This window comes from Brachionichthys hirsutus, chromosome 13 (assembly GCF_040956055.1).
Source record: "Brachionichthys hirsutus isolate HB-005 chromosome 13, CSIRO-AGI_Bhir_v1, whole genome shotgun sequence".
NCBI classification, from domain to species: Eukaryota; Metazoa; Chordata; class Actinopteri; order Lophiiformes; family Brachionichthyidae; genus Brachionichthys; species Brachionichthys hirsutus.
Genome location: NC_090909.1, coordinates 756,984 through 784,085, shown reverse-complemented (window position 1 = coordinate 784,085; position 27,102 = coordinate 756,984). Strand labels below are relative to the sequence as shown.

Genomic DNA, 27,102 nt, shown 5'->3' with positions numbered 1-27,102 from the left:
ATTTTGAAGGATATTCCTCTTTGTGCTCCGGCCTCTACAGCGCCCCCTTCAGGGCCTCCTTCAGTGCCCCCTGCGTGACGCGTAATAAGGGTCACGAGTGAAACATGACGTCATGGCTGGAGCACGCAACCCTAACCCGCCCCCACCTTCAATAAAAACGACCGCTGAGATATGGAGTGACCACACCCACTGTGACGTCATTGGTTAACTGCGTCTGGAACCGTCCCAAAAGCAGGAAGCACGGGAACGTAATTCATCCTCTTCGGCGTCTCAGCATTAAAAGCGCGCTCCCGATCCACACCTGAGAGGTGGGACTTAACCCCGCGCGCGCCCCGAAGGTGGGGCGTCCCGTTCACGCCGGTTCTTCCCGAGCGTGTCGCTTCAGGTCTGAGTCCAGCCCCTCTGAAGACTTCCTGTTACGCGCAACGTGCATAAAGGGCAGAACCCGTGCGCGGCGCAGCTGCGCGCCTCCTGCCGGAGCAGAGAACCGTTCGCGGTGTCCGGATGGGAGCCCGTCGGAGTCGCGTCGGTTACCGAGCAGCGCCTTTGTTCATGGAGCTGCTCCGGTTTTCGGTTCTTTTGATCCTCGCCGGTTTGGTTCGGTTGGACGCGGGTGAGTTCTAGATCGCCTTAAAGTTCGTTTGAGGAGTTTGTGAACTTTTAATGTATTACTCGTGTAAATGGGTTTAACGACGTCACCGCGGCAACGGAAAAGCGCCTCGGTCCGTGCGTTATTTGGCCTGGAACGCCTTCCACGTCCTCGCGTCTCCTCCCGGGGACGGGACGGGACCGGACCGAACCGGACCGTTACTCATCCGGTGTCTGATGGAGCCGACTCGACCCGCAGCGGGTTTATATCAGATGTTTACTACAAAGTCACGCGAACTGTCCACGCGGGGTCGGCCCGGTTCTGGGCTCGGGTAGTCCAGTTCACCCAGAACCACCCAGACCAGAACCCAAACGAGCAGGCAAACCGGGAATATTCCAGAACCGGAGGCCTTTGTTCTTGAAGAATCGGCTAAGATTCCTCAGGATCACAGAACCTGAGTCTGGATCAGGATCACAGAACCTGAGTCTGGATCAGGATCACAGAACCCGGAGTCTGGATCAGGATCGCAGAAACCGGAGTCTGGATCAGGATCGCAGAAACCGGAGTCTGGATCAGGATCGCAGAAACCGGAGTCTGGATCAGGATCGCAGAACCCGGAGTCTGGATCAGGATCACAGAACCCGGAGTCTGGATCAGGATCACAGAACCCGGAGTCTGGATCAGGATCACAGAAACCGGAGTCTGGATCAGGATCACAGAAACCGGAGTCTGGATCAGGATCACAGGTTCCATCATTTGTAGCGTTCTGTGTTCTGTTCGTGCAACACTGGGTTCTTTAAACGGTTCTGTTTCGGTTCCTCTCTGATCCGGAGTCGCTCGCCGTCCCGGGACTCCGCCCCGGCGGCACCGACCGGCTTCGGCTGCTGCAGATCCTCCCTGCAATTACAAGCAGCCCCAGGTGACAATTACCATCCACGGCCCCGCCCCCTGGGTTTAAATGACACGCCCCCCCAGCAGTGGCTTCTAGTTACTCTTAGTTTATCTGATTTTGTGCAACCCTGCAGGAAAACAGGAAGCAGAAGGCCAACTTCCTGTGTCTGCTTTCTTGTCTGGGTCTGACGTGTCTCTCTGATGTCATGTGATCATGTCTTCACCCCCCCCCCCCCAGGTGGGCTTCCTGTTCACACGGAGGCGGCGTGTCCGTTAGATCCCATGTGCTCCGGGCACGTTTTATCACTTCCTGTTACACGCCGTGAAATATCGGATGTTTTAAGAGTCGTGGAGTCGCACGGAACTCTACCTCACCTTCCTCACCCTCCTCTTCCTCTGTTGCAGAGGCCTACGTCGTGAAGCTCAGGAGGTTGTGTAAGTTCTGCGACCTGCAGGAGAGCACCTGCGCAGGTACAGGAAGCTGCACGGTGGAGTGTGACATCACGGCCATCTGCCTGGAAAAGGAAGACGTGTGCGTCAGCATCTGGTGAGTCGGAGCCCGGTTCTGATCCAGACTGCGGGTCCGGGTTTGGGTTGTGCTGCTGGTAGCGGCGTTCGGGCTCGGGTCAGCTGAAGCTGAGACGGGGGGGACAAGCGGGACATTATGTCCTTTCTGGTTTCTCTTGCCAAGGAGGAAGAAAGAGGACAACGTGACCTTTGACACGGTCTGCCACAACCCGGCCCGGAGCCTCTACGGCCTGGTTCTGGACGGTTACAACAACAGCAAGTGTGAGATGAAGGAGAGGAAGGACATGGGCTCGGAGTTCTTCATCTGCTCCTGCTCGGAGGACGAGTGCAACGAGACGGTCTTCTTCAACGCCTGTGAGTCGAGGCCCAACCGTGTTCTGGTTTGTTTTTAAATGTTTAAGGTGCAATGACAAGAAGCTCCTCCCACTTTGTCATGGATTCAGGTGAACCGTTTCCCCTTGGACTTCATGCTAAGCTAACCTACATAGCTGCTAGCAGGGTTGATCTTCCAAACACAGACACCAGGAAGCGCTAGTTCCTTAGCGGTAGCTCGTCATTGGTTCATTGGCTGCTAGTTCCTTAGCTGTAGCTCGTCAATGGCTGCTAGTTCCTTAGCGGTAGCTCGTCATTGGCTGCTAGTTCCTTAGCGGTTGTTTGTTATTGGCTGCTAGTTCCTTAGCGGTAGCTCGTCGTTGGCTGCTAGTTCCTTAGCGGTTGTTTGTTATTGGCTGCTAGTTCCTTAGCGGTTGCTCGTCATTGGTTCATTGGCTGCTAGTTCCTTAGCGGTTGTTTGTCATTGGCTGCTAGTTCCTTAGCGGTAGCTCGTCATTGGCTGCTAGTTCCTTAGCGGTAGCTCGTCATTGGCTGCTAGTTCCTTAGCGGTTGCTTGGACCACCGTGACCTCTTTCTGGATCAGAACCAGAAGACATGGTTCATATCGGACCCCTTTTATGACGGGGATTCTTGGCGATTGAATTTAATGCAGATTTGACCAGATAAGAGTTAGTTTTTTTAAGCCTCCATTATGAATGGGATCCAGATGTTTTTGTATCCGGACGGGTTTCCGGATCACTCTTAAAAGTTAATGGGATCTGAGTCAGAACAAGACCCGTCTTCAGATTTGTATTCATCCAGATCCAACCAGCAGTTGTTCTGTAATCCTGCTAACAGTCATAAACAGAACCTCCTGGGCGGAGGGAAGAACATTCTGTCCTGCGGGCTCGGTTCTGGCTCTGGGAGCGGGGGTGTTGGTGAAAACTGGGCGAGGACAGAGTCGGCTCTGTTGTGAGAAACGGCTTCTCATTCCGTGAAGATAAAAACAAACCGTCTGAGACATGTGGTTTCCTGTTGAAAAGGGAACCGGAGGGCGGCGTCGCGTCCAGAACCATCAGCTCTGTCGGAATCAAAGCAACGAACCGGCAAGCAGAGTTTTACGGTTTGGTTTGGTTTCAGAGCCGTGAAGCTGCGGTTCCGAAAGTCCATTTCTGGCTGCTCTTGTTTTTCTAGAACAACAAGCGTGTGTTCTCACTGCAGCTCTGACACGCAATAAGTGGTGGACCGGGCCGGGCCGGGTCTGGGTTTGGTGGGCCGGGCGCTAACTTTAGCTTTGCGGCGCTTCTAGACATTCCACAGGGACGGGTCGAGTTCCTGCTGCGCCCAGGAAATTATTTCAGTCGTCGCGGCTTCTTCGTGTTCCGAGACGGAATCCGAGTTTATTATCGGAACCAAAGAAAGTGGAGAAACGCAGCGTGAGGCTAAAAGGACAGCTCGGGTTGTTGCATCTGTCTTTGACCCAGTGAGGCGCCGGTCGCCTCTCGGTCGACTCCCGGTTACCCTCCCGGTCGCCTCCCACTCGCCTCCCACTCGCCCTCCCGGTCGCCTCTCGGTCGACTCCCGTTACCCTCCCGGTCGCCTCCCGCTTGCCCTCACGGTCGCCTCCCACTCGCCCTCACGGTCGCCTCCCGCTTGCCCTCACGGTCGCCTCCCACTCGCCCTCACGGTCGCCTCCCGCTTGCCCTCACGGTCGCCTCCCACTCGCCCTCACGGTCGCCTCCCACTCGCCTCCCACTCGCTTCTCGGTCGCCTCCCGGTCGCCTCCCACTCGCCTCCCACTCGCCCTCCCGGTCGCCTCTCGGTCGACTCCCGTTACCCTCCCGGTCGCCTCCCGCTTGCCCTCACGGTCGCCTCCCACTCGCCCTCACGGTCGCCTCCCGCTTGCCCTCACGGTCGCCTCCCACTCGCCCTCACGGTCGCCTCCCGCTTGCCCTCACGGTCGCCTCCCACTCGCCCTCACGGTCGCCTCCCACTCGCCTCCTGGTCGCCTCCCACTCGCTTCTCGGTCGCCTCCCACTCGCTTCTCGGTCGCCTCCCACTCGCTTCTCGGTCGCCTCCCACTCGCCTCCCACTCGCCTCCCGGTCGCCTCCCACTCGCTGCCGTTTCCCTCTTTGTGCTTTACGTAGACGCATAAATCACTTTCCCGTCAGGACGCGTGAACTTTTAACGTTTCTTGTTGCGTTGTTTGTCGGCTGCGCGTCCTTTGACGTGGCGGATGCGTCGAGCGGTAACCCGGCCTCCCTTTCCTCAGCCAAGGACTCCCCGGTGGCGGTCATCCTGGTGAGCCTGGTGCCGCTGCTGGTCGTGGCCGTGTTCGTCGTAACCTCCTTCTACGGCTACCGGGTCTACCTGCAGGGGCAGGCCGGCTCCGGGCGGAAGAGGGGCCCGCTGCTGGACTTCGGCGACGCCCACGGCATCATGATGGACGACGGCGGCTCGGACAGCAGCTCCACGCACGCCAACAACCTCAACCACAACACGGAGCTGCTGCCCATCGAGCTGGACGCGCAGGTCGGGAAAGGTCGCTTCGCCGAGGTGTACAGAGCCAAGCTGAAGCGGGGCTCCTCCGTGGGCCGCGAGCAGGGCTTCGAGACGGTGGCGGTGAAGATCTTCTCCTACGAGGAATACGCCTCCTGGAAGAGCGAGAAGGAGATCTTCTCCGACGCCGACCTGAGGCACGACAACGTGCTGCACTTCCTGACGGCGGAGGAGAGGAAGGTGCCGCGGCAGTACTGGCTGATCACGGCCTACCACCCCCGGGGGAACCTGCAGGAGTACCTGATCCACCACGTCGTCACCTGGCACGACCTGTGGGTGCTGGGGGGCTCGCTGGCTCGGGGGGTGGCGCACCTGCACAGCGACCACACCACCTGCGGTCACTACAAGGTGCCCATCGCCCACCGGGACATTAAGAGCTCCAACATCCTGGTGAAAGGCGACCTCACCTGCTGCCTGTGTGACTTCGGCCTCGCCCTCCGCCTGGACAACACGCTGTCTGTGGATGAGCTGGCCAACAGCGGCCAGGTAAGGCCGTCGGGCTCAGAGCCAATCACGGGCCCTGAATGTAGCGCGAAATTACGTGGGGATGACGAGCGTTAGCTCGGAGCTAGCTTTGTGGGTTTAATCCCCCCCCCTGTCCGCTCCCAGGTGGGCACGGCCAGGTACATGGCCCCGGAGGTGCTGGAGTCCCGGATCAACCTGGAGAACATCGAATCCTTCAAGCAGGCGGACGTTTATTCCATGGCTCTGGTGCTGTGGGAGGTCATCTCCAGGTGTAGCGCCATCGGAGGTAAGCTCATTGACCGGCATCCATGAAAGGATTAGCTTCATTTAGCTTAGCATAAAGACTGGAAGCAGGGGGTGTGGCCACCTGACTTCAGGTACGTAGCCTCCAGGAGAAGCAGGAGCTGAAGGACGGACGGATGGACGTGTCCTTTAGTCCGTCTTCCTTTCCTGTCCTCCGTTTCCCTGCGTTTATCGATTGATTGCGTTTTGCATTAAACATGAGTCTCTGACTGTGTGGCCCCTCCCCCAAAGAACGCATCACCTGTGGCCTTTTACTGTAATCAATCAAAGACAACCACATTTTGTCTGTGACTCAAAGAGGGCACAGACAATCGAGAGGTCGTCCCTCCGGAGCGGCGTGACCCTCCGGTGCGGCGCGACCCTTGCGGTCGACCCTCCGGTGCGGCGCGACCCTCGCGGTCGACCCTCCGGAGCGGCGTGACCCTCCGGTGCGGCGCGACCCTTGCGGTCGACCCTCCGGTGCGGCGCGACCCTCGCGGTCGACCCTCCGGAGCGGCGCGACCCTCGCGGTCGACCCTCCGGAGCGGCGCGACCCTCGCGGTCGACCCTCCGGAGCGGCGCGACCCTCGCGGTCGACCCGCCGCCGCGTACTTCCCTTCCCGCCGCTGTCTCTCTGGCCCGGCTGGTTTCGGACTCTTCCCGTCTCCGGCAGGTTGAACCGCCATCGTTCCGAAGTTTACTGCGCAGCTACGATTCTCGGGAGTCCCCTCAAGAGAAAACATGGCTGAGTGACCCACAGCCCCCCCCCCCCTCCTCCTTCCCAGAATGTGCGTGCCCCGTGGGTACGCGTTCCGAAAGGAAAATAGACCGTTTCCTGTTTTGCACAGAAGACATTCCCCGAGATGTTCTGTTCCCAGAGTGGAACCCGGGGCTGCGTCTCAGACGGGATGCTGCGGCTCCGTGGATAAAGGTTGCTGCGCGGGGGGGGTGGTCTGAGGGACGACGGCGGTGTGTTTTCCCGACGGTTTTCCCATCACTTCCCGTCTCCGTTCCCGTCGGGCGGCCGAGGCGGCGTTTAATTACTCTCCCGCCTCGCCGCGCCTCCAGACAGGCATCCAGCTTGACTCATCCCGACACAGACGGGGGCGACGCTCCGGTTCCGCCCCCGCGTGGACCGGATTGGGGACTTTCCTGCATCCCTCTCCGTGTCTCTGGTGGTATTCTGGAGCAGAGCGGAGTCGGGAATGATTCCGTCCTCACACCCGCACAGGTGTGACTCACCGTGGTTCTCCACCTCCGCCTCTGCTCTCAAATGCTTCTATATAATTTAGCCGGTCCAGATTTAGACCGTGAGGGCGTTACTGAGTCGGGGGGGTTGGGGGGGGGGGGGGGGGTAGCGGTGTGGTGTTGCATGCCGAGCTGCATACGGAGGAACGCCTTCGGGCCCGGGTGGGACTGGCTGAGCAGGACGGAGAAAGGAGCAGCTGCTCTCCAGATGTTGGCTCATCAACAGCTCCATGGAGGGGATGACGCGTAGGTCCGGGGGTCCGGTTCGGAGCGGGACGGGCCGACCCGTCTGCTGTCGACGCCGCGGCGCTCTCATTCTCTGCCCGTTGTTCGGAAGCGAAGCTAAACGTGTCTGGCCTCCGGTTTCTCATGTGGATCTGCGTTCTTGTTTTGAACGCAGCCTTCGGGCCCGATCAAACAGAGACGGGTCTGTTACCGGGTCGGCGGCGCCGCTTGGGCGGGGCTGTGTTTGAACTAAACCACACCAGAGGAGCTTTGCTTTGAAAGGAGCCGTCTGTTGCTCCGGTCCGGCTGCTGTCTGCTGATGTCACAACTTCCTGTTAGCTTCTTTTTAGCCTGTTTGGTAAAGACTGGCCCGTTCGTGTGAACTCCGTGGGCCGATCCGGGCTGTGGGCCTCGCGTTCCTGCAGGTCCGGCTTCAGGAACAGGAAATGGGTTCTTGCCTCGGCTTAAGACGCCTGGTGGCAGCTGACGGGTTGTTGGGTCAAACGCCGCTGCTCTGCTTTTCGTTAACGTCGTCATTTTTTAGTTTCTGCTGCATTCCTGTTCCTTATTGTGCAACAACGGGCCGGGCCGTGCCGGGCCGGGCCTGGGGTGTCCCTCCGTCGGCTTTGAGCGGGCGCTAAAGGCTAAATCTCCTGCGCCTCCCTTTCCTGTGTGCAGAGGTGAAGGAGTACGAGCCTCCCTTCGGGAACCTGAGGGAGCACCCGTGTGTCGAGAGCATGAAGGACAGCGTCATCCGGGACAGAGGAAGGCCCGAGGTCCCAAACAGCTGGGTCAACCACACGGTAGGGGGCGCCGCAGAGCCGCCGGAAAAACGCACTCGTTGCATCAAGAACCAAACTGGAGCCCAAAAGTCTGGAATTCTGTTTCTGACAAAATGAACGAGTTTGACAGATGATTAAAAAAAATAAGAAATGGATTTTACACTAACAGAGGTCAGAGTTGAACTGGTTGTTTGTGCTCCACTGCTCCCCCTGCAGGGCATCCAGACGGTGTGCGCCTCCATCGATGAGTGTTGGGACCACGACCCGGAGGCCCGTCTGACGGCGCAGTGCGTCGCCGAGCGCTTCTACGACATGGAATACCTGGACAAGCTGTCGGACAGCTCCGACTCGGAGGAGAAGGTTCCCGAGGAGATCTCTGTGGTGGATGAGAAGCTGAGCTCCACGGAAGCGCTGCCCCCTGCAGGTTGCTAGCTGCAGGTGGGGGCGGGACTTCCGGACATTCCCGTGGGATGCTGGGGGGTTCGGCGGGGGTGTGTGACGGAGGAACAGACCGGAACGCGAGTCAGATGAAACGGGACTGGACCTGAATCCAAGCAGCAGCGACCGACTTTCTTCTTCTGCACATTTCAAAGACTGGATCCGGGTTCCGTTAAACGCCATTTGCACTTTACAAACCCGACGCCGTCGGTGTCCGTTGTTCCGGCCGTACGCTCCAGGTTGTAGGAAGTAAAGGGAAAGTGCTCGCTAACGTCGTCGGAGCCGACATCGGGGAGCATCGAGGCCACGTTGAAGCTTCTCCCGTTTGTCAAGGTGCAACTTTTGTTTTTTATTTTTTACACTAAATGTAGAACAAGACGTGTGTGTGTGTGTGTGTGTGTGTGTGTGTGTGTGTGTGTGTGTGTGCGTGCTGGAAGGCGTTGCACGCAGCCTTTCAGTAATATCAGATCTGTACCGGTCATTTCTCGGTAAACGTGTAAAGCATAATTAAAGGTTTGAACGGACTGAGTTTGACGTTTGTCTCTAAATGATGACGTCGTCATCAAAGACTTTATTACGTGGATGTCCGGTTTCTAGGAGTCCTGGGACGAACCTGATCCCTACTTTCTGTTGTTTGGCGTGTTGGACCAGAGGGTGGACGCCCCTCCAGCCGTCTTCATCAGCAGTTTGCTTTTCGACCAGGAGAGGGCGTAGTGGTTCTACTGGTCCCGGCACCTTCTGGAACCGACTGAGTTCTGGACCTTCAGATTTAAAGTGCTGAGCTGACATTTGTCCCGTGAGGCTGAACGCTGCCATCCTGCTTTGGGATGAACGCCGGCGGGGTGGGCAGCTTTGAAAGCGTGCAGCGCTAAAACCATTCCCCAGGGGGCGTGTGTGTGTGTAAATTTGCGGCCGCTTAAGCCTGCAATAAAGTTTTGGTCTCCACGACCGTCTTGTCCACGCCTTCCAGTCGCCATGATGACCCCCCCCCCCCCCCCCCATCAGTTTTCATCGTCATCCTTCCATCTCCCGCTGCACTCTCATCTTCCTCTTATCTCCTCCTCGTCTTCCCAGAAGTTCTTCCGGATCCAAAGCTGTGGTAAGACAGATCGAACTTCAGTCCAATTTCTTCCCTGCATGAATATTTTATTTCCATTTTTAAATCATGAACTTTGGGGGTACCGGGCTCGCTGCAAACGGTCGATGGAAGGAGATCAGGCAGACGAACGCGTCGGGTCTGAAACCTAAAATTCAGGATTGAGTTGCGTCGCTTCCTGCTGAGAGGAGACTCGGCCTGCAGGATGAAGATCTGTGCGTTCGATATCACGGCGTGTAACGAACCTTCAGACATGAGGAAGATATATTCTGTGTGTCCGCAGTCTGCAGAACAAACTGGTCTCCTTTTATGAAATTACACAAGAGGACTGTTGCCCCCCCCCCTCAGATAAATCAATAATGCTTCCTGCCTCAGTCCTGTGGTTTTATGAAACAATGTGAGCACAAAATGAACGCGAGCAATCAATCAAGAACGTGGACATTTATTTTACATGTTTTCAGATGATCTTATTCCAGAACAGGCCTTGGTGGAAGTTGTGACGCTTCCATCCCGAGTTTAAGAACATGATGAATGCGGCGCTCCTGTGTTTGCCGGGGGACGCGGAATGATGAGACGCATCAATCTTTATTAGCAGCCAGTCCGGAACACCAAGGGCAACGCAACATTGAACATTCATCATTTGTCTCCACACACGTCACGGAGCAGTTTCCTCCGAGATCTTTGGGTTCGGCGCGAACATCATCGTCTTGTATAAAAATTAAATCACCAATTAAACTCTTTACATTAAATTTCAAGGCAGTAATATTACACCGAATGACTCCTTTATAATCTACGGGGATCGTGCTCGTTTTAATCGGTGGCGGATAAAACGCGGTGTCTTTCCATTGGTCGGTTTAGTTGTCTGTCAAACAGAAGGCGCGCTCTGATTGGCTTAAAAGCTGAAACCTCTCGCTGTCGTACTTGGCGGTCTGTGAGAGGCCACCGGAGCCTTCATACGCCCCGCCCCTCGCATTACCACCGCCCCTTTCCACCGGCGTTCAATAGTGAGGAGAATTGACTGGAGCGGGCTCGATATGTGGCGCAAGACGATTCCTCTCGGGATGTAACGACCCCCCCCCCCACGGACTACGGAAACAGAATCCTAAAAAAAAAACCTCCACCCGGTGGGCTCGCGTAACGGGAATCCGCGCGGACAACGGCCACCGGTAAAGGGAGTCCACGGCGACGCGCGCGCGTGGCGGGAGGGACACCTCGCGCAGAAATGGCGGAGCACCACGCAGCCAGCGACGGCAAGCACAAAGCTTCCGCCAACGCCGGCGGCTCGGCTCACGGGAGCGGCCGAGCCGGCGGCGGCGGCGGCGGCGGCGGTAGGGGAGGCCTGTCGGGCGGGCTGGCCCAGCCGGCGGGCTGGCAGTCGCTGCTGTCCTTCTGCATCCTGTTCCTGGCCTGCCTCGCGGGCTTCAGCTCCAGGCTGTTCGCCGTCATCCGCTTCGAGAGCATCATCCACGAGTTCGATCCCTGGTAAGAGCCGAGCCGTCCTTCAGGGCGGCTTCCGGCCACCTCACGCGCGGATCCGGGCTCACTTCCGGCTTTCACGTTTTGTTTCCGCGCGACCTGCGGGATTCTATCGATTACTTTAGCTCTCGTTAGCATCGAGTTAAGTTCGTATTCGGGATAGGCGGGGGTCTTCCTCGATGAACGGGATCGTTATCGACCATCCCGGGGGGGGGGGGGTCGGTGGCGTGACGCGTTCACTGACGGACTTTGACGTTTGAACGTAGCGTTGTGACGTGAATAATCGTGAGAGTCCCGCACAGTTTTCTGATTGATGTAAAAGTCGGTCCGATAGGATCGATTGAGACGTTTTCTCTGAGGAACTGATCGATTGATCTCATTTAGTGAAGTCGACCGGCCGAACAGGTTCCCCGGAGAGTTCGTCCTTCCTGTTCCGATCACGTGTTTCTGCGCTTTGATCAGGAACCCTGTAACATTCACCCAGACGGCCATACAGACGCGTTCACGTATCGATTTCCGCTCGTATCGATCTGTGGCAACTTGATCACAACCCGTAACGAAGAGCCGAGAAGCGTTCGGGCTTAACGCTGCGTCCATTGATTACGGCCTCCATTCATTATTTATCGCCTCCTATTCACAGTTGGTGTAACAACCAGGGTGCCATACCTCGCTCGGGCTAGAGGGGCGCTGTTCTGCCTCACTGAGGGCATTTACACTTTTTGGCAACTTTTCAAAGAAAAACAAAACTCTGCTTTTGATATTCAGCCGTTTCAGAGACCTGGCAGAGACGATGAACTCTGACCTTTTGGAAGAAGTGTTAGAATATTAACCTTCGTACGTATAAAGAGCTTCCGGGGGGGGACAAGAATAGCAAGTGGAACATCATTCAGGGGGGTGTGTCCAGAGGGTCCAGAGGGTTACTAACGATTATCTGCAACACAGAGTTACTGACGTTCCGGGAGGCTGGTCGTTGGAGGAATGGCAGCCGTGCGGCGGGGGGGGGGCGGGTCCTTTCCTTTGCGCGCCGCTCAGGTGGCTGATGTCCTGGTTTTTAGCTCACTGTTTGCCTGTCAGCCAAATTTGAGGGACTATTCTGAAGCGCCTGCCCCCTAACAAGAGGTGCCGGTCAGCCGGCTGCAGGCCACGCCGGTCCGGGACGCCGTGACGGAGGACGGCGGCGCCGAGACGTGGCCCGCCTCGTTAGCGTGATAAATTAGCTCTGCTGAGCGTTGAGAGCGACGTTTGTTTTCGTGCTCGTTTGCTCGTAATAATCTTCGTTCGGAGCCAGTTTGGTGCTTGTTTAATTTGTTCTTCATTTTCTGGGAGCGGTTTGACCCCCTCCTTGATTCTCAGCCGGGGGGGCTTCAGTCGGGCTGGGGGCCGACATTAATCATCACTGATGATGTTTCCTCGCTTTCTTGCAGGATCCAGGTTTTCATCGAAGCTTTTATTTGTTCTTTTATTTTGGTGGAACATCTGGAGAGGAACGGGAGACGAGTGTGGGAATGAAAGGGTAGAACAATTGTTCTCGTTTTGCCCCGAGGGCCGTGTACCCCCCCCCCCCCCCCCCCCACTCGTTGGATGACGTTAAAGCCGCTCTCAGATAAATGGCACGAAGCCCCGGAGCGTTATTAACGCGGCGTCTCCAGCTGCCTCTGCGGCGCCATCGCCTCCATCCAAGACGCTGACTGAGGGCAGAAATAGCCTGAGCATCGCGTGTGTGTGTGTGTGTGTGTGTCAGCAGGCCTGATGAGCACACACACACACACACACACACACACACACCGCTCCGATAAGGTTCATGAAAAGTTGTCTCCTTAAGGATGAGGCAGACGTTCCCCGTGCTTCACGGGGTTCACGCTGCCAGGCTGGTCCGGGTCCGGGTCTGTCCCTGGTGGGTTTCTCCGGCACACACACGCACACACACACACACACACACACGTGCATTAGTGTGGGTGACGCGGTGCAGCTTCTGTCAGGTTGTTTGTTCTGCCTTGTCGTGTTCCGTTGATGTGATCTTCGTTCCGTGACCGCCCAGCCTGCAGAACCCGTCCGTCCACGGAAAGAAGGATGGCGTGTGTGTGTGTGTGTGTGTGTGTGTGCGCTCGCGCGCCGTAATGGACGATCCAAAGAAAAATGGGATTTTGATGCAGTTTGGAAGGTTTTAAATCCTCAAAAGAGCCTTTTCGTTCCTACGTGTTTAAGTCCGACCTCCTCCTGCGGCGTTGGACTTGTTTTTGCGGTGCAGATGTTGCCGCCGTCGTCATTCCCATCATCCCGTCCAGAGGGGGGGGGGGGGGGGGGAGGGCTTTATTATCCTGACCTCCCCTCTGGCAAACCCACCTGGTGACCCAACAGATTAATACGCTCTGAGATTGTGGCTTTGTTTCAAGCGCCAGGCGAGGAGACAATTGTTGGGGGGGGGGGGGGGGGCTGGAATGGGCTGTCAATCCGTGACTGGCCTAAAGACGAGTCTGTTGGGAGACTGTCCTCGTCCTGCGTATCAAACGGAGCAGCTGGCGGGCAGGTAGGGGGGAAAGCGTCCTCGGTTTCGCCGAGGCTAACGACAGAGGCTAACGGTGTCGCGGGCTAACGGCCCTCCGCGCTTACAGCCGCTGCGTGAGGCACCGTTGGATTTATCCGTATTGACAGAAGACGTCCGACGCGTATTATTACAGTCGTACGTTTTTACTGCTGGCCCGTAATCCGGCGCGTCACAGATTTAAATAACGCGTTCCCGGAGACATTAATTGACGTTTGATTGTTTGGTTGGGCGGTTGAGAACGGAGGCGTCTCCAGGAGCTTTACAGGTGCGGCGGGGAAAGACGGAACCCAACTTGGCGACGGACGGAGATTTCTGCCTTTAACAGGCAGAAGCCTTGGACAGAACCTAAATTTAATGAGGGAAAGAAATGCCTAAAACCGTAACTTTGAGTGTTGCGCGGTGTAACCCGGTGAGTCGGCCTCCAGGCGGGGGTCAAAGCAGTGCCAACGTTTGCCCCTCGTCTGGCGTTGACGGGAGACACGGGAGGGTGTTTGTTCTCCAACGTGGACGCGGTGCGATCACAGATAGAGGCGTCCTGGAGCCCAGAGGACGAGGGCGTCGAGGTTTCTGGACCGACGATCGAATAAGCGCTGGAGCGTGCGTCAGAGTATTTTACCTGTCTATTAAAAACGCGGCTTGGGATCATTTCCTCGACCTTGATCTGCGAATGCTCTCGTAATGGAGCTTCGAAAGGTGTGAGCTTCTTCTTCGCTCCTCTCCTCGCTGTCCTCTGAGCGATGTTAAACCGGCGGCGCCCAGAATTCCATCGACCACGACTGCCTATCTTGACCTTGAAATGTCATATTCTAAGTTCCCCCGTCTCCATTACTCGTTCTTAGTTCCCGGTTCTTAGTTTTTGCCCCCCCCCCTCTGCTGAGATTTGGAGATTTGTTACCCAGACGAGAGAGGGGGAGCTCTCATCCAACATGCACCCGTCGTTGGCCGTCGTACGCTCCCTTCGCCCGTAGCGCTGTTTCCCACCCAGGTGCTATCGCTGCGTTTCAGATACGTTATCTGAGAGCTTTATTTTTTATTCTATTTTTTTATCTTTCGTTTCAACGTCAGACTTGAGCGGCTGTGGAGTGTCTAGACGGTGCGTTCGACTGCCTGGAGCTGAACCGCCGGGGGCGGGGCTCTATTAATGCATAGCTATCAGTCTATCTGAATAAACACGCACACCCGGGTCATGTTGTGTGTGTTGGGTTGGTGTAATTTCATCAGGAGTTTAGCGCAGACGTTCATCTCAAGGCCTTCACGAAGGCGTCTTCCTGATGCAGACGGCCGGTCGCCATCGGCCCGTAAAAGCGACTTGGTCGGCCTCTTCCTGCTCGTCCGGGCGGCAGACGAAGCTTTCAGACGCTCTTCTGAGAGCATTGAACGGTGATCGGTCCCGTAGCTAGCGCGGCTGTTTGTCCTCGCCGGTCCTGTTTTTGACGGTCGATTGATCAGACGCCGGTTATGACGGCGGCGCTCTTTGTGCGTCCTTGGGATTCCGCCGCCGGCTGCCGCTTCTGGCCCGTTCCTGGTTGACGGTGGGTGAAAGGGACGCTCTGCCCCGGCGGACCCTCGGCTAAATGTGGAGTTGCCATTTCCTTTCATCCTCTCCCTTTGAATCGAATGGTGCGGCGAGCCGGCGCCCTCGAGAGGCTTCTCGTTTCCCCTCCTTATCTTTTAAATGGACTCGAAGTCGAAATCGTACGGGCCTGCGTTTGAGCCGCTTCTGTTTCAGCCTGTTAACGTCGTTTCAAGCGTTTCGTAAAGGAGTTGCGACTCGACGTTCCGGCTCAGGAAGGGCGTCGGAGGGAACGCTTTCGTTGTCTTGCCTTCGCCGGTTTCTGCTCGGTGTGGATCTGAACCCGCTGTGCAAACTTCAGCTCTTAAATGTTCTAATATTTAGCAAACATTTTGGAACGCAGCATGAATCTTTAGCCAGCCGGGCCGTCGTGGTGTTTTTCTCCAACGTCGGACCGGCGGTTCCGTTCAGACGTAAACAGTCAATGCAAGCCCAGCCGCCCCTTCTGGACCTAAATCTGAGGACACGGTTCATCTCGGTAATCATTCTTCTTGGTTCCACCCCCCCCCCCCTCGGTGGACAGCCCCCCGACCCAATGAGATCAAACTCGGTATGGAGGCGTGTTGGGCGTTCATCGGATTCGCCTCCTTTTAGCAAAGCCTGGGTTTGAACAAAAATAAAGGTGTTGGGTCTTGAATAACTTTATTTACCCCCCCCCCCCCCCCCCAATCTGGGAGATGTGGGTACCTCTCACATCGGCTCTTAATTGAATAAGCTTGAACCATAGTTGAATTAGACTTGGAACCGGTTTTCAGAGGGCTCTGGTGAGCGTAAATGACTTCTAAAGATTCGTGGGTCTTTGTTCTTCGTCTTCCACGCCGCCTGAAGGGAACACAGAATTAACTCGGAGCTTCTTCGGGTTGCTTTCTCAAAGTAGAACCAATTATTGTCTTAATAATGTCGTGTTTCAGAGGCTTCCCCATCAGTGGGCGTTTCTTTTTGTGCAGGTGATTATGGCTTTAGTGGATCTTCGCCCTCGTCTCGGCGTGGTCTCCGTCTCCGTCTCCGTCTCCAGCGCTGTCCATCTCGCTTTTCATTCTGCTTCTGGTGGCTGTTATTGTGGGACGCCCAGAAGCAGCTGCTGCTTTTGAAGCTAGCATATTGATCAGCCGTTTCCTTGTGTCCCGCGTGGACGTCTTGCTGCTCGTCTCGGAACTGTGGAATTTGCTCAGAATCACCGATATGTCCCCTTAAATGTCCCCCTTGAATGCTAATCGTCAGCAGATACAGCTAGCGCCGAGTTAGCGAGCAGCTAGCATTGTGCTGCTAATGCCGTACCGTTAAAAATGACCAAAGCGCCCCCGTGATGTCGTTCCCTGTCTTTCCATTCCTAACTACATTATCTGCTCCGTCCTGTCTTCCTTTGGTTTCTCAAACGTCTTTTATCCCCACGGGGGACATGAATCAGTCTGCTTCGTGATGAATGGCGGCACCGATGGCGTGGCGTTTTACCTCACGGGTGCACAAACGGGACCGTTGTCGGTTGCTGCAGGAAGTGGAAGGTTGTTGAGCCCGTTTGGACCCGTTTGGATAATGTATTCAGCCGTTTCCTTTCTGCTGGCTCCAATTCCAGGTCGATTGTTCCGTTAGACCCACAAGCCCGTTAGAGGTGTGAGCCGCCGCGGCGGGTTCCGACCCGCTTTCAGCCACGTGTGAATAAATGCCTCCGAATCTGCAAAGCCATGATGAGGACGTCGGTGATCGAGCCGCAAATTTAAAGCCTCATTCTGTCAGAATTACCTTCAAATGTCGCATTTGACACAAAACGTAAAATTAGTCACCTAATTGACAAAAAGCTGAAACGTTTTTACGAGTTTAAAGCAGGAAGCCTTTGAATGCCGACGGGTTTAATATTTAAACACAATCTAAGTTATTCTGGAGCCGCTGCCGATCCGTGATTTAAAAACTTAAAATCTTAATGTCGACTGTAAAAAGAGAAAATCGCTTTTTGTCTCCGTCCGGATCCATGGAATATCTTAAACGGGGATGAAATGTTTTCTCCTTCATCTTGCTACGTTCCTTCCTTGTCAGGCTTTTGCAGGAATATTTTCCTTCACCTTTTCCTCTGATGTGACACGACCGCCCTTAAATCCTGCGTCGAGGATCCAGCGGACTTCTTTCGAGTCTTCTTCAAAAACTTCCTGTTTCATGAAAGGTTTTCGATTTCAGGCGAAGCATGGAAGAAGTCCCGGCGTCCTTCCTCTCCGACGCATGTGTTGAGGTGCTTTTAGGACCTCTCCGCCGTGTCCCGGGGTCGCCATGGTTTTTTTTGGAATCCTGCTGTGTTACCTGCCCCGCGGTTCCAGCCTTTGTTCGGTCAGCTTGAAAGTCTTCCTCATTGGCCTTCCTCTCCATTCGGGCAGACAGAGTCGTGCTGCTGGCCTGTTGCCGGTGGTTATTCCCAGATTCCGCCTTTTCCGGGGATTTGTGGAGATCCAAACGTTGAGCTGACGATCCCAAACACGGAGTGTTTCTCCCGGGACACAATAACGTGCTTTGTTTTCGAAGAGATTGCTAAATTATGCTAATGCAGAATGCATTTTTGATATTTCATTTGGACTATTCCTGGCTCCTTTTCATGGAGCCTGCTCTCATTTTCATTTTATTAATATAATTTACCGTAAAAAAAAGAAAAGAATTCAATAAAATAAAGGCCTCGGTGGACCCAGAACCGCCCGCGCTGCGTTTCAGACATCTTAGTCGCACTGATGATTCTAGGTTTGAGCTTAATCACCGTTTAGTGGCAGATGTGTCGCCCCCCCCCCGTGTCAACGTTCTATAGCGGTACCATGAGGCTGTGAAGCAAACTGGGGGGGGTTCCGTTTGGCAGCCGCCTCCTAAACGCGGTCGGCTCTGTGGTTCTGCTGCTTGCAGCCATTCTTTAGATTCAGTGCTGCTGGCTTCTTCTTTTTATCGTTATTTTACCGCCTTTGTTGCCCTCGCGCATGCCAGCGGTTTCAGTGGGATTTATCCAAACAATAGAAAGGCTTTGTCTTAAAATGGCACAGAGCGCCCCCCCCCCCCCCCCCCGTCAGGAGCAGAAAGCTAAACCGGGAGTCGCTGGTATCAGGACAACGATGCTATGCTAACAAGGCTCAAGCGCTGCACCCAACCAGACGGCTCACCTTCACAGCTCCAGCTGGAATGACCGTTTCTTCCCTCTGGAGAGGCATTATTATTATTTGAGGGGGGGGGGGGGTCGTTCAGCTGCTGGAACACGCTGTGAACATGTGGTGTCGTGCGTTGCTCCTCATCGGCGCTTCTCTTCCTGCAGGTTCAACTACAGGTCGACGCACCACCTCACCACCAACGGCTTCTACGAGTTCCTCAACTGGTTCGACGAACGGGCCTGGTACCCGCTGGGCCGGATCGTCGGTGGCACGGTAAGCTCCTCCCCCCCCCCGCCGGCGGCCAGGGCCTTTGTAGCTCAGCCCAGTTCCAGAGTAAACCGCCTCCCTGCCCGGCCGGCGGCCATGGAAACGCTTTCATCTCTTTTAAATCTTGGCAGCATAATGGGGGGGGGGGTTCGGTCTGTGTTGATCTATTGTTGGTTTGTTTTACTTTGTTTATTTTATTACACGGTTCTCTTTTGGCCGCAGCCCGCCTGGCTTCCTGCACGATGTGTCGGGACTACGTAATCCAGGTTCCCGGTTCTCCCGGTCTGTTCCTGTTATTGGGGCCAGTCCGGGCCGGAACGTTTCCTCCATTTTAACGAGGTCCGTCTCCCGAACAAACGGCTTCCTCCTCAGGTTCGTGCGAGCCGCTATCGTTGGTTCGTTTCTTTCATTCTTTTCTCTTGGAGTCGGCAGCAACCCACATTTGACTTGGAGAAGTTTTCCTCCAGATGGTTAGTCTCAGGGTTCACAGGCATTTTAATTCACAGGTGGGCGGGACATTCCGTTGGCCACGCTAAATGCTGATTTATGCAAATAGAGCCGGGGTTCATAGACCTGACTCCGCCGGCTCGCTTTTACCTGCTGCGTCTTTGTCCGAGCGGCGTTTAAAGCCGGACATTGACGACTCGTCATCCATCAAGCTGAAGTTTAGAATCCCTCGGGAACCTTCGGACACCAGGGCGGCGCCCAAGAGTTCAGTCTGGCTAATGATCACGAGAGTATTGATGTAGCGGCAGTTGGAAAACGTTCAGCGGGAAGATTCAATAGCCCACGTCTTTCTAGAAGGGAGGCCTTTTTTGTTTCCATAGTAACGAAATGACGGGCTTAAAGCCCCCCTGGGTAGGACCCGCCCACCCAGGGGGGTGTGACCCTCCCTCCCTCCTCACGGAGCGCTCCGGATCGATGGCTTTCATACAGCATGATCTCTTTACCCTGAACAGAACCAGCTCTGCAGCGGGTTAGGTGTTACCATGGCGATGACGCCGCTTTATTCTGACGTGAGGACCTGACCTGATTCTGAGCCCCCCCCCCCCCCCCCCAGGTCTACCCCGGGTTAATGGCGACCGCCGGCCTCATCCACTACGTGCTCAACCTGCTCCACATCACCGTGCACATCCGGGACGTGTGCGTCTTCCTGGCGCCGGTGTTCAGCGGCCTGACCGCCATCTCCACCTTCCTGCTGACGAGCGAGCTGTGGAACCAGGGGGCGGGGCTGCTGGCGGCCTGCTTCATCGCCATCGTTCCCGGCTACATCTCCCGCTCCGTCGCCGGCTCCTTCGACAACGAGGGCATCGCCATCTTCGCCCTCCAGTTCACCTACTACCTCTGGGTACGGAGGCAGCCCCGTGCCAGCGTGTGTGTGTGTGCGTGTGTGTGTGTGTGTGCGTGTGTGTGTGTGTGTGTGTGTGTGTGCGTGTGTGTGTGTGCGCGTGTGTGTGTGCGTGCAGCAACAAGCCGACGAGGATAACAAACGTTTTCTCACGCAGAAACCTCCGACGTTCCGTTTATGTTTAGATAAACATTCGTTTTATGCAAAGCAGCAGAGGAGGAATAAAATGATCTTTCTGTTATAGAAGGAATAAAATGATCTTTCTGTTATAGGAGGAATAAAATGATCTTTCTGTTACAGAAGGAATAAAATGATCTTTCTGTTATAGGAGGAATAAAATGATCTTTCTGTTATAGAAGGAATAAAATGATCTTTCTGTTATAGGAGGAATAAAATGATCTTTCTGTTATAGAAGGAATAAAATGATCTTTCTGTTACAGAAGGAATAAAATGATCTTTCTGTTATAGAAGGAATCGTAGGAAAATAATCTGAGGGATTGGAAACGTCCTCCGATGCTAACGGCTAGCCTGCAGGCGCGCGCTAGCGATCCGGCTCGAAGCGGTTTCGTTGTTTAACAGCTTCATTTGTTAGAAACGTCGGTAAATCAAAATGCTCCGGAGAACGTGGCTTTATTCAGCCGGAAGGATCCGCCCATTCTCCGGTTTCTCCTCCTCCAAGCCGCCTCCCTTTTAACCGTCGTTGTTCTTCCTCTACTTCCCGTCTCCTTCCGGTTTCTCCCGGCGTGTCCCGTTATTGCTCGTCCTCGCCTTCACACGGGAAGAGCGGTTCCGGCCCAATCTTCATCGTAGCCCCCGATTCCATCCCCTAATATCCAGTCGAGCTCCACTCGCCTCAGCCCCGTTTAACCCCCCCCCCCCCGACTCGCACGCGCCCATAATCTATAATCGGATCCTCTCGCCCAGGAGAGCCGCTCTCTGACGTGAATGCAAACCGGTCTCGGCTCCGTCCCCCCGTCCCTCGCTCCCACCCGGTCCATTGTTGGAACCCGTTCTTTCTCCCGGCGCAGAGCTCCGCCCTCTGAAGCGACGCCAGGCCGGCGTTCCCTCTGGGATCGTGGTTCTGCTTTCGGCAGGTTCCGGGAACGGATGCATCAAAACGATAAAAACTCAGAGAGAGAGAGAGAGAGAGAGAGAGACTCTGTCTCGTCCCGCGTTGATCCGAACGCCGTCGTTCCCTCCCGCCCCGCGGCGGAACACACTTCCTGTTAGCTCGTCTCTTTGTGTCTCGCAGGTGAAGTCGGTGAAGACCGGATCGGTGTTCTGGACCATCGGCTGCTGCCTCTCCTATTTCTACATGGTAGGAGGAGTTAACGCACGCACGCACACACACACACGCACGCACACACACACACTCTGACGGAGCGCTAGCCTGGCTAGCCTGCTGGCTAATCATCGGCAGGGATCTGGACATCAAATGAAACTGATACCTGAACTTCATTGATCAGGCCTCCAGAGGGGGGGGGGGGGGGGGGGGGTACGCCAACCTCCTCCCTCCGCACAGAACCGCGAACGCCGCCGTCTTCAAGCCGCCCCTTCGGGATGTTTCCATGGCAACGCGTTCGAGTGGGGTTTAATGGAAGGTGACTCGTAAAGCGGCGCCGGGTGGCGAGATGAGCGAGGAAGGAGGGAACGATTTAAGGAGTGAATCTGAGCAAGGAAAGAATGCTCCTGGAGGGGTGGGGCGGAGCTTCCTGCTCTTAATGAAGTATCGATTAGATGATTAATAATAAAATTATTAATAATAGTAATAATATTAATGTTTTGGCTTTGCTGGACAAACTGTTTCTGAATTTACTGTTTTTTGATTTAATTTGTGTGGTGTGTGTGTGTGTGTGTGCGTGTGTGTGTGCGTGTGTCTCCTAGGTGTCGGCGTGGGGGGGTTACGTGTTCATTATCAACCTGATTCCTCTACACGTGTTCGTGCTGCTGCTGATGCAACGATACAGCAGGAGAGTCTACATCGGTGAGACACGCACGCACACACGCACACACACACACCTACAAACACACACACACACACACACACCTACACACACACACACACCTACACACACACACACACCTACACACACACACACACACACACCTACACACACACACACACACACCTACACACACACACACACACACACACCTACACACACGCACACCTACACGCACCTACACACACCTACACGCACACACACGCACACACACACGCACGCACACACACACACACACACACGCACACACACACAGTTAAACCAGACGTAACTGTGTGAGATACGTTGACATTCCTCCCCCCATCCACACCTCTTTGTTTCTTTTTTCTTTCCTGGCAAAATAAAGCTACAATAATTCCGCTCTAATAGAATTCCTCGCGGCCGGTGCCCCCCCCCCCCCATAAGTATTCCTTTCTGTCTGAGTCAATAGCAGATGAGAGAGACGTCGCTGACGGCTTTCACAACTCAGAACTGAGCCAGTGTGGTGTGTCTGCCCCCCCCCCCCCCCCCCCCCCCCCCCCCCGGGAGTCGGAGGATTTTAGGACTGGAATCTCATCATTAGAATGTTTGATCTCACCTGACCCCCCCTTTCTCCCCCCTCCAGCTTACAGCACGTTCTACATCGTGGGGTCGGTCCTGTCCATGCAGATCCCGTTCGTCGGCTTCCAGCCAATCAGGACCAGCGAGCACATGGCGGCTGCAGGTAGGAGGCGGGACACCGGCGCCCGTGGCCGTTCAGTACAGACGGGCCCGGTACGGGTCCGGTACCACAGGTCCGGTACCGGGGGCTCGGTACCAGAGGCCTGGTACCGGAGGCTCGGTACAGGCCCGGTACCAGAGGCCCGGTACCGGAGGTCCAGTACCGGGGGCCCGGTACCAGAGGCCCGACCCACACAGCAACTTGTGTTCTGCTTGCTCTGCCTTGATTTGGTCCCGTAAAAGAAGTTCAACCCAATCGAAGCTCTGTTGCTATGGTAACAAACGATGGGAGGCTAGGCTGCTCTCAGGCTTGCTAGCGGTTGAGCTAACTAGCAGACGTACGATGGAACATTCCCGTTCTCCTCTGGGTCTGAACAGAACCGACGTTACGCAAACCGAACGCCTCCCGAGCGCGTTCTCGTGTCGTAGCAGCTGCTCGGAGCATCTGGCGGCGGCGGGAGACGGGACGAGAGCGGCAGAACCACGGCTGGTACCCTGGAGGCAGGAGGGGCGGAGTCTCGGACGGGACGTTACGTTTAGAAGTGGGGGGGGGGGGGGTTCTCTCCCGGGTCTCCGACTTCCACATGCATCTTGTTTCCATGGCAACCGAATCTTAAGCGTGATGTTTGAAGTAGATCCGTCGCATCCCGTCTTTGACCGCTTGTTACCTGATCCGGCGTCCGTTCTGCCCCCCCCCCCCCCAGGTGTGTTCGCGCTCCTCCAGGCCTACGCCTTCCTGCAGTACCTGAAGGACCGGCTCACCAGGCAGGAGTTCCAGACGCTCTTCTTCCTCGGGGTCTCTCTGGCCGCCGGCGTGGTCTTCCTCTCCGTCATCTATCTCACCTACACAGGTGTGTTTGTGTTCGATGATGTCACGCTCGAGCTCTTTATCCGTTAGCCGGAGCTACCTGGAGGCAGTTCCAGTTCCAGGTGCGTTCATGGTCTTCCTTAAAGGAGACCCGGCTCTGTTTACCTGAACCGGCTCGGTTTACCTGAACCGGCTCTGTTTACCTGGGACCCCCGGGGGTCCGGGTTTACCTGGGACACCCGGGGTCCGGGTTTACCTGGGACCCCCGGGGGTCCGGGTTTACCTCCATTCCTTGGTTTTTTGTTACATTTTCAGGAACTTCTGATCCAATTATTATCTCATCGTTTTATATTTCTGTGTTGAACGATCCTGATCCTGCTTCCCCGTTTGAACGTCCTGCTTTCCGTTTGAACTTCTGCTTCCCGTTTGAACGTCCTGCTTTCCGTTTGAACTTCCTGCTTCCCTTTCGAACTTCCTGCTTCCCGTTTGAACGTCCTGCCTCCCGTTTGAACGTCCTGCTTCCCGTTTGAACTTCCTGCTTCCCGTTTGAACTTCCTGCCGACGTTCCCGATCGTTTGCGCAGCGTTAAATATTCCTCTTCCTCCTCCTCCAGGGTACATCGCTCCGTGGAGCGGCCGTTTTTACTCGCTCTGGGACACTGGGTAAGCTCGCCGATGGAACGCTTGTTCATCCGACTGCATCCGTGTGTTTTCCACGGTGGCTTTAAGCCCCCCCCCTTCTCCCCCCCCCCAGCTACGCTAAGATCCACATCCCCATCATCGCCTCGGTGTCGGAGCACCAGCCGACCACCTGGGTCTCGTTCTTCTTCGACCTCCACATCCTGGTCTGCACCTTCCCGCGGGTCTTTGGTTCTGCATCAAGAACATCAACGACGAGCGAGTGTTTGGTAGGCGAGCTAGCCGCTAACGGGCTAGCCCTGACTTCCCTGTCTGCCCTCCACCCTCACGCCCTCCTCTGGCCCCTCCTCCTCCAGTGGCCTTGTACGCCATCAGCGCCGTCTACTTCGCCGGCGTGATGGTGCGCCTGATGCTGACGCTCACGCCCGTGGTGTGCATGCTGTCGGCCGTGGCGTTCTCCAGCGTCTTCGAGCATTACATGGGCGACGACACGAAGCGGGAGAAGCCCCCCGCCGAGGACAGCGGCGACGAGGACGACAAGAGGAACTCTGGGAATCTCTACGACAAGGTCCCGACGGCGGTTCTGGTATTCCCGAGATCCGGGTTGACTCGAGCGTCACTCTGGCGCCCGTCTCCCCCTGCAGGCGGGGAAGGTGCGGAAGCACGTGTCGGAGCAGGAGAAGGCCGAGGAGGGGCTGGGCCCCAACATCAAGTCCATCGTCACGATGCTGATGCTGATGCTGCTCATGATGTTCGCCGTGCACTGCACCTGGGTCACGAGCAACGCCTACTCCAGCCCCAGCGTGGTGCTGGCGTCCTACAACCACGACGGGTGAGGGGCGGGGACGGGGGGGAGGGGGCGGGGCCACGCACCTGGGTCACGAGCAACGCCTACTCCAGCCCCGGCGTGGTGCTGGCGTCCTACAACCACGACGGGTGAGGGGCGGGGACGGGGGGAGGGGGCGGGGCCACGCACCTGGGTCACGAGCAACGCCTACTCCAGCCCCAGCGTGGTGCTGGCGTCCTACAACCACGACGGGTGAGGGGCGGGGACGGGGGGAGGGGGCGGGGCCACGCACCTGGGTCACGAGCAACGCCTACTCCAGCCCCAGCGTGGTGCTGGCGTCCTACAACCACGACGGGTGAGGGGCGGGGACGGGGGGGAGGGGGCGGGGCCACGCACCTGGGTCACGAGCAACGCCTACTCCAGCCCCAGCGTGGTGCTGGCGTCCTACAACCACGACGGGTGAGGGGCGGGGACGGGGGCGGGGCCATGCTAGTGTTAAATGATGGAATCTGTCGGTCTGTGAAACGCGTCTCTTCTTCTCTGCGATTGCTCCTCTTCCTCCTCTTCCTCCCGTAGCTCCAGAGAGGGAATATCGTATCCTCATAAATATATTGATGGAACCGCGGCGCTCCTCGTACACGGGTTTATCCTCGCCACAGGGAGCAGAGCGCCGCCGTCCTGCTCCCGTCCCCTTCAGCCGACGCGCACACGCACACGCACACACACACACACACACACACACACGCCTGGCTTCACCTCCTCCGCCGTGGAAACCTACAGGCCCGGGGGGGGGGGCGGGGCTAAACGCGGCCGATCTATTTTCTGCTCCGGATTCAGCGCCTTGCCTGAAACGTTAAAAGCCTCGGCGGCGCCGTTACCTGTCAGACTCCTCCTCTTCCTCGCTAGGACGCGCAACATCCTGGACGACTCAGGGAGGCCTACTATTGGCTGAGGCAGAACACGGACGAGCACGCCCGCGTCATGTCCTGGTGGGACTACGGCTACCAGATAGCCGGCATGGGCTAACCGGACCACGCTGGTGGACAACAACACGTGGAAACAACAGCCACATCGCGCTGGTGAGCCTTCGTCGGCGGGGGGGCCGTGGCCGGCGAGGCCCCCGGGGGGGGTGTCGGATCGTCTTTCCTTCCCTGTAATCGTTGGCGTTCCTGGTCGCAGGTCGGGAAGGCCATGTCGTCCAACGAGAGCGCGGCGTACGACATCATGCGCTCGCTGGACGTGGACTACGTCCTCATCATCTTCGGCGGCGTGATCGGCTACTCCGGGGACGACATCAACAAGTTCCTGTGGATGGTCCGGATCGCGGAGGGGGAGCATCCCAAGGACATCCGGGTGAGTTGGCTGGGGCCGGTTACCGTGGCGACCCCGCCGGAGTTCTCTCTGGCTCTTTTTAATCCACGCAGTTTAGCTTTTATGTGACCCGGTTTCTGGAGACGCGGCTTCGGCGTTCCCGGCGTCGTCGCCGCCATCCTCAGAACTCGTTTTTATGTGGCTCCTCCTCCTGAACGGTCCCGACTCCTCCTCCTTTCAGGAGAGCGACTACTTCACCCCCCAGGGAGAGTTCCGGGTGGACAAGGCCGGATCGCCGACGCTGCTCAACTGCCTCATGTACAAGATGTCCTACTACCCGATTCGGTGAAATGCAGGTGAGGGGGGGGGGGCGCTCTGCCTCTCGGGGGTGGGAACAAATAGAGATCAGAAAGTCCCGAGCCCCCGCTCCCTCAAAGCAGGGAGAACACACGGAGCGGCAGAATAACGAGCGGCTGCTGCCAGAGGAGAGGAGGATTTAAGGAGGTGTCTGGGGGGGGGGGGGGCGGCTCCTGAGGATCAGAGGCGGGATGAGACGGGCGGGAATCCGCGTTTTCCAGGGAGGAAGGAGGTAGAGAAGAAAGGATGAGGGGGTGATGATGTCATAGATCCAAACCGCATTTAAATAAGACGAGTGGGAGGAGCTAACCCGGCTAACGGGATCCGTGTTCTCCTCCTCCCCCCCCCCCCCCCCCCAGCTGGACTTCCGGACGCCTCCCGGCTTCGACCGAACGCGAAACGCCGAGATCGGCAACAAGGACATAAAGTTCAAGCACCTGGAGGAGGCGTTCACCTCGGAGCACTGGCTGGTCCGGATCTACAAGGTCAAGAAGCTGGACAACGGGAACCGCTGGACCACAAGCCGCGCAGCGTGGCCCCCAAGCAGAAGCACACGTCCAAAAAGGTGCGGGGGGGGGGGGGGCAGGGGGCGGGGCGGGGCAGGGGGCGTGCTGTCATCGGGTCAAGTTTAATCTGCGTTCTCGGAGGTCGTTATTTAAACAGCGTCTCCGTTGTCCTTCTGTCCTTCTGTCCAGACGGCGAAGAGGAAGCGAGGACACGTCAAGAACAAGTTCGTCCTCCGGAAAGGAAAGAAGCTCCCAAAA

At 56.5% G+C, this 27,102-nt stretch overlaps 2 protein-coding genes across 2 annotated transcripts in view; both read left to right on the top strand.

Annotated features, from left to right (window-relative positions):
* The first annotated feature begins 485 nt into the window (after positions 1–485).
* Positions 486–8,849, top strand: tgfbr2b (transforming growth factor beta receptor 2b). Its single transcript, XM_068746995.1, has 7 exons — positions 486–613; positions 1,886–2,027; positions 2,172–2,362; positions 4,594–5,366; positions 5,490–5,631; positions 7,779–7,903; positions 8,099–8,849. The coding sequence occupies exons 1-7, from the start codon at positions 505–507 to the stop codon at positions 8,312–8,314; spliced, it is 1,698 nt and encodes a 565-aa protein (XP_068603096.1). The 5' UTR covers positions 486–504; the 3' UTR covers positions 8,315–8,849.
* Positions 8,850–10,492: 1,643 nt separating this feature from the next.
* Positions 10,493–27,102, top strand: part of stt3b (STT3 oligosaccharyltransferase complex catalytic subunit B) — a 16,886-nt gene continuing 276 nt past the window's right edge. Inside the window, 22 exon segments of the mRNA XM_068747518.1 lie at positions 10,493–10,898; positions 18,285–18,393; positions 19,448–19,735; positions 20,988–21,053; positions 21,620–21,719; positions 22,343–22,441; positions 23,142–23,288; positions 23,859–23,907; positions 23,999–24,102; positions 24,105–24,152; positions 24,240–24,451; positions 24,528–24,715; positions 25,577–25,596; positions 25,599–25,690; positions 25,692–25,727; positions 25,729–25,749; positions 25,850–26,023; positions 26,223–26,318; positions 26,320–26,337; positions 26,698–26,848; positions 26,851–26,903; positions 27,034–27,092. Of these exon segments, the coding sequence (XP_068603619.1) occupies positions 10,639–10,898; positions 18,285–18,393; positions 19,448–19,735; positions 20,988–21,053; positions 21,620–21,719; positions 22,343–22,441; positions 23,142–23,288; positions 23,859–23,907; positions 23,999–24,102; positions 24,105–24,152; positions 24,240–24,451; positions 24,528–24,715; positions 25,577–25,596; positions 25,599–25,690; positions 25,692–25,727; positions 25,729–25,749; positions 25,850–26,023; positions 26,223–26,318; positions 26,320–26,337; positions 26,698–26,848; positions 26,851–26,903; positions 27,034–27,092 (2,390 nt within the window). The 5' untranslated portion in view covers positions 10,493–10,638.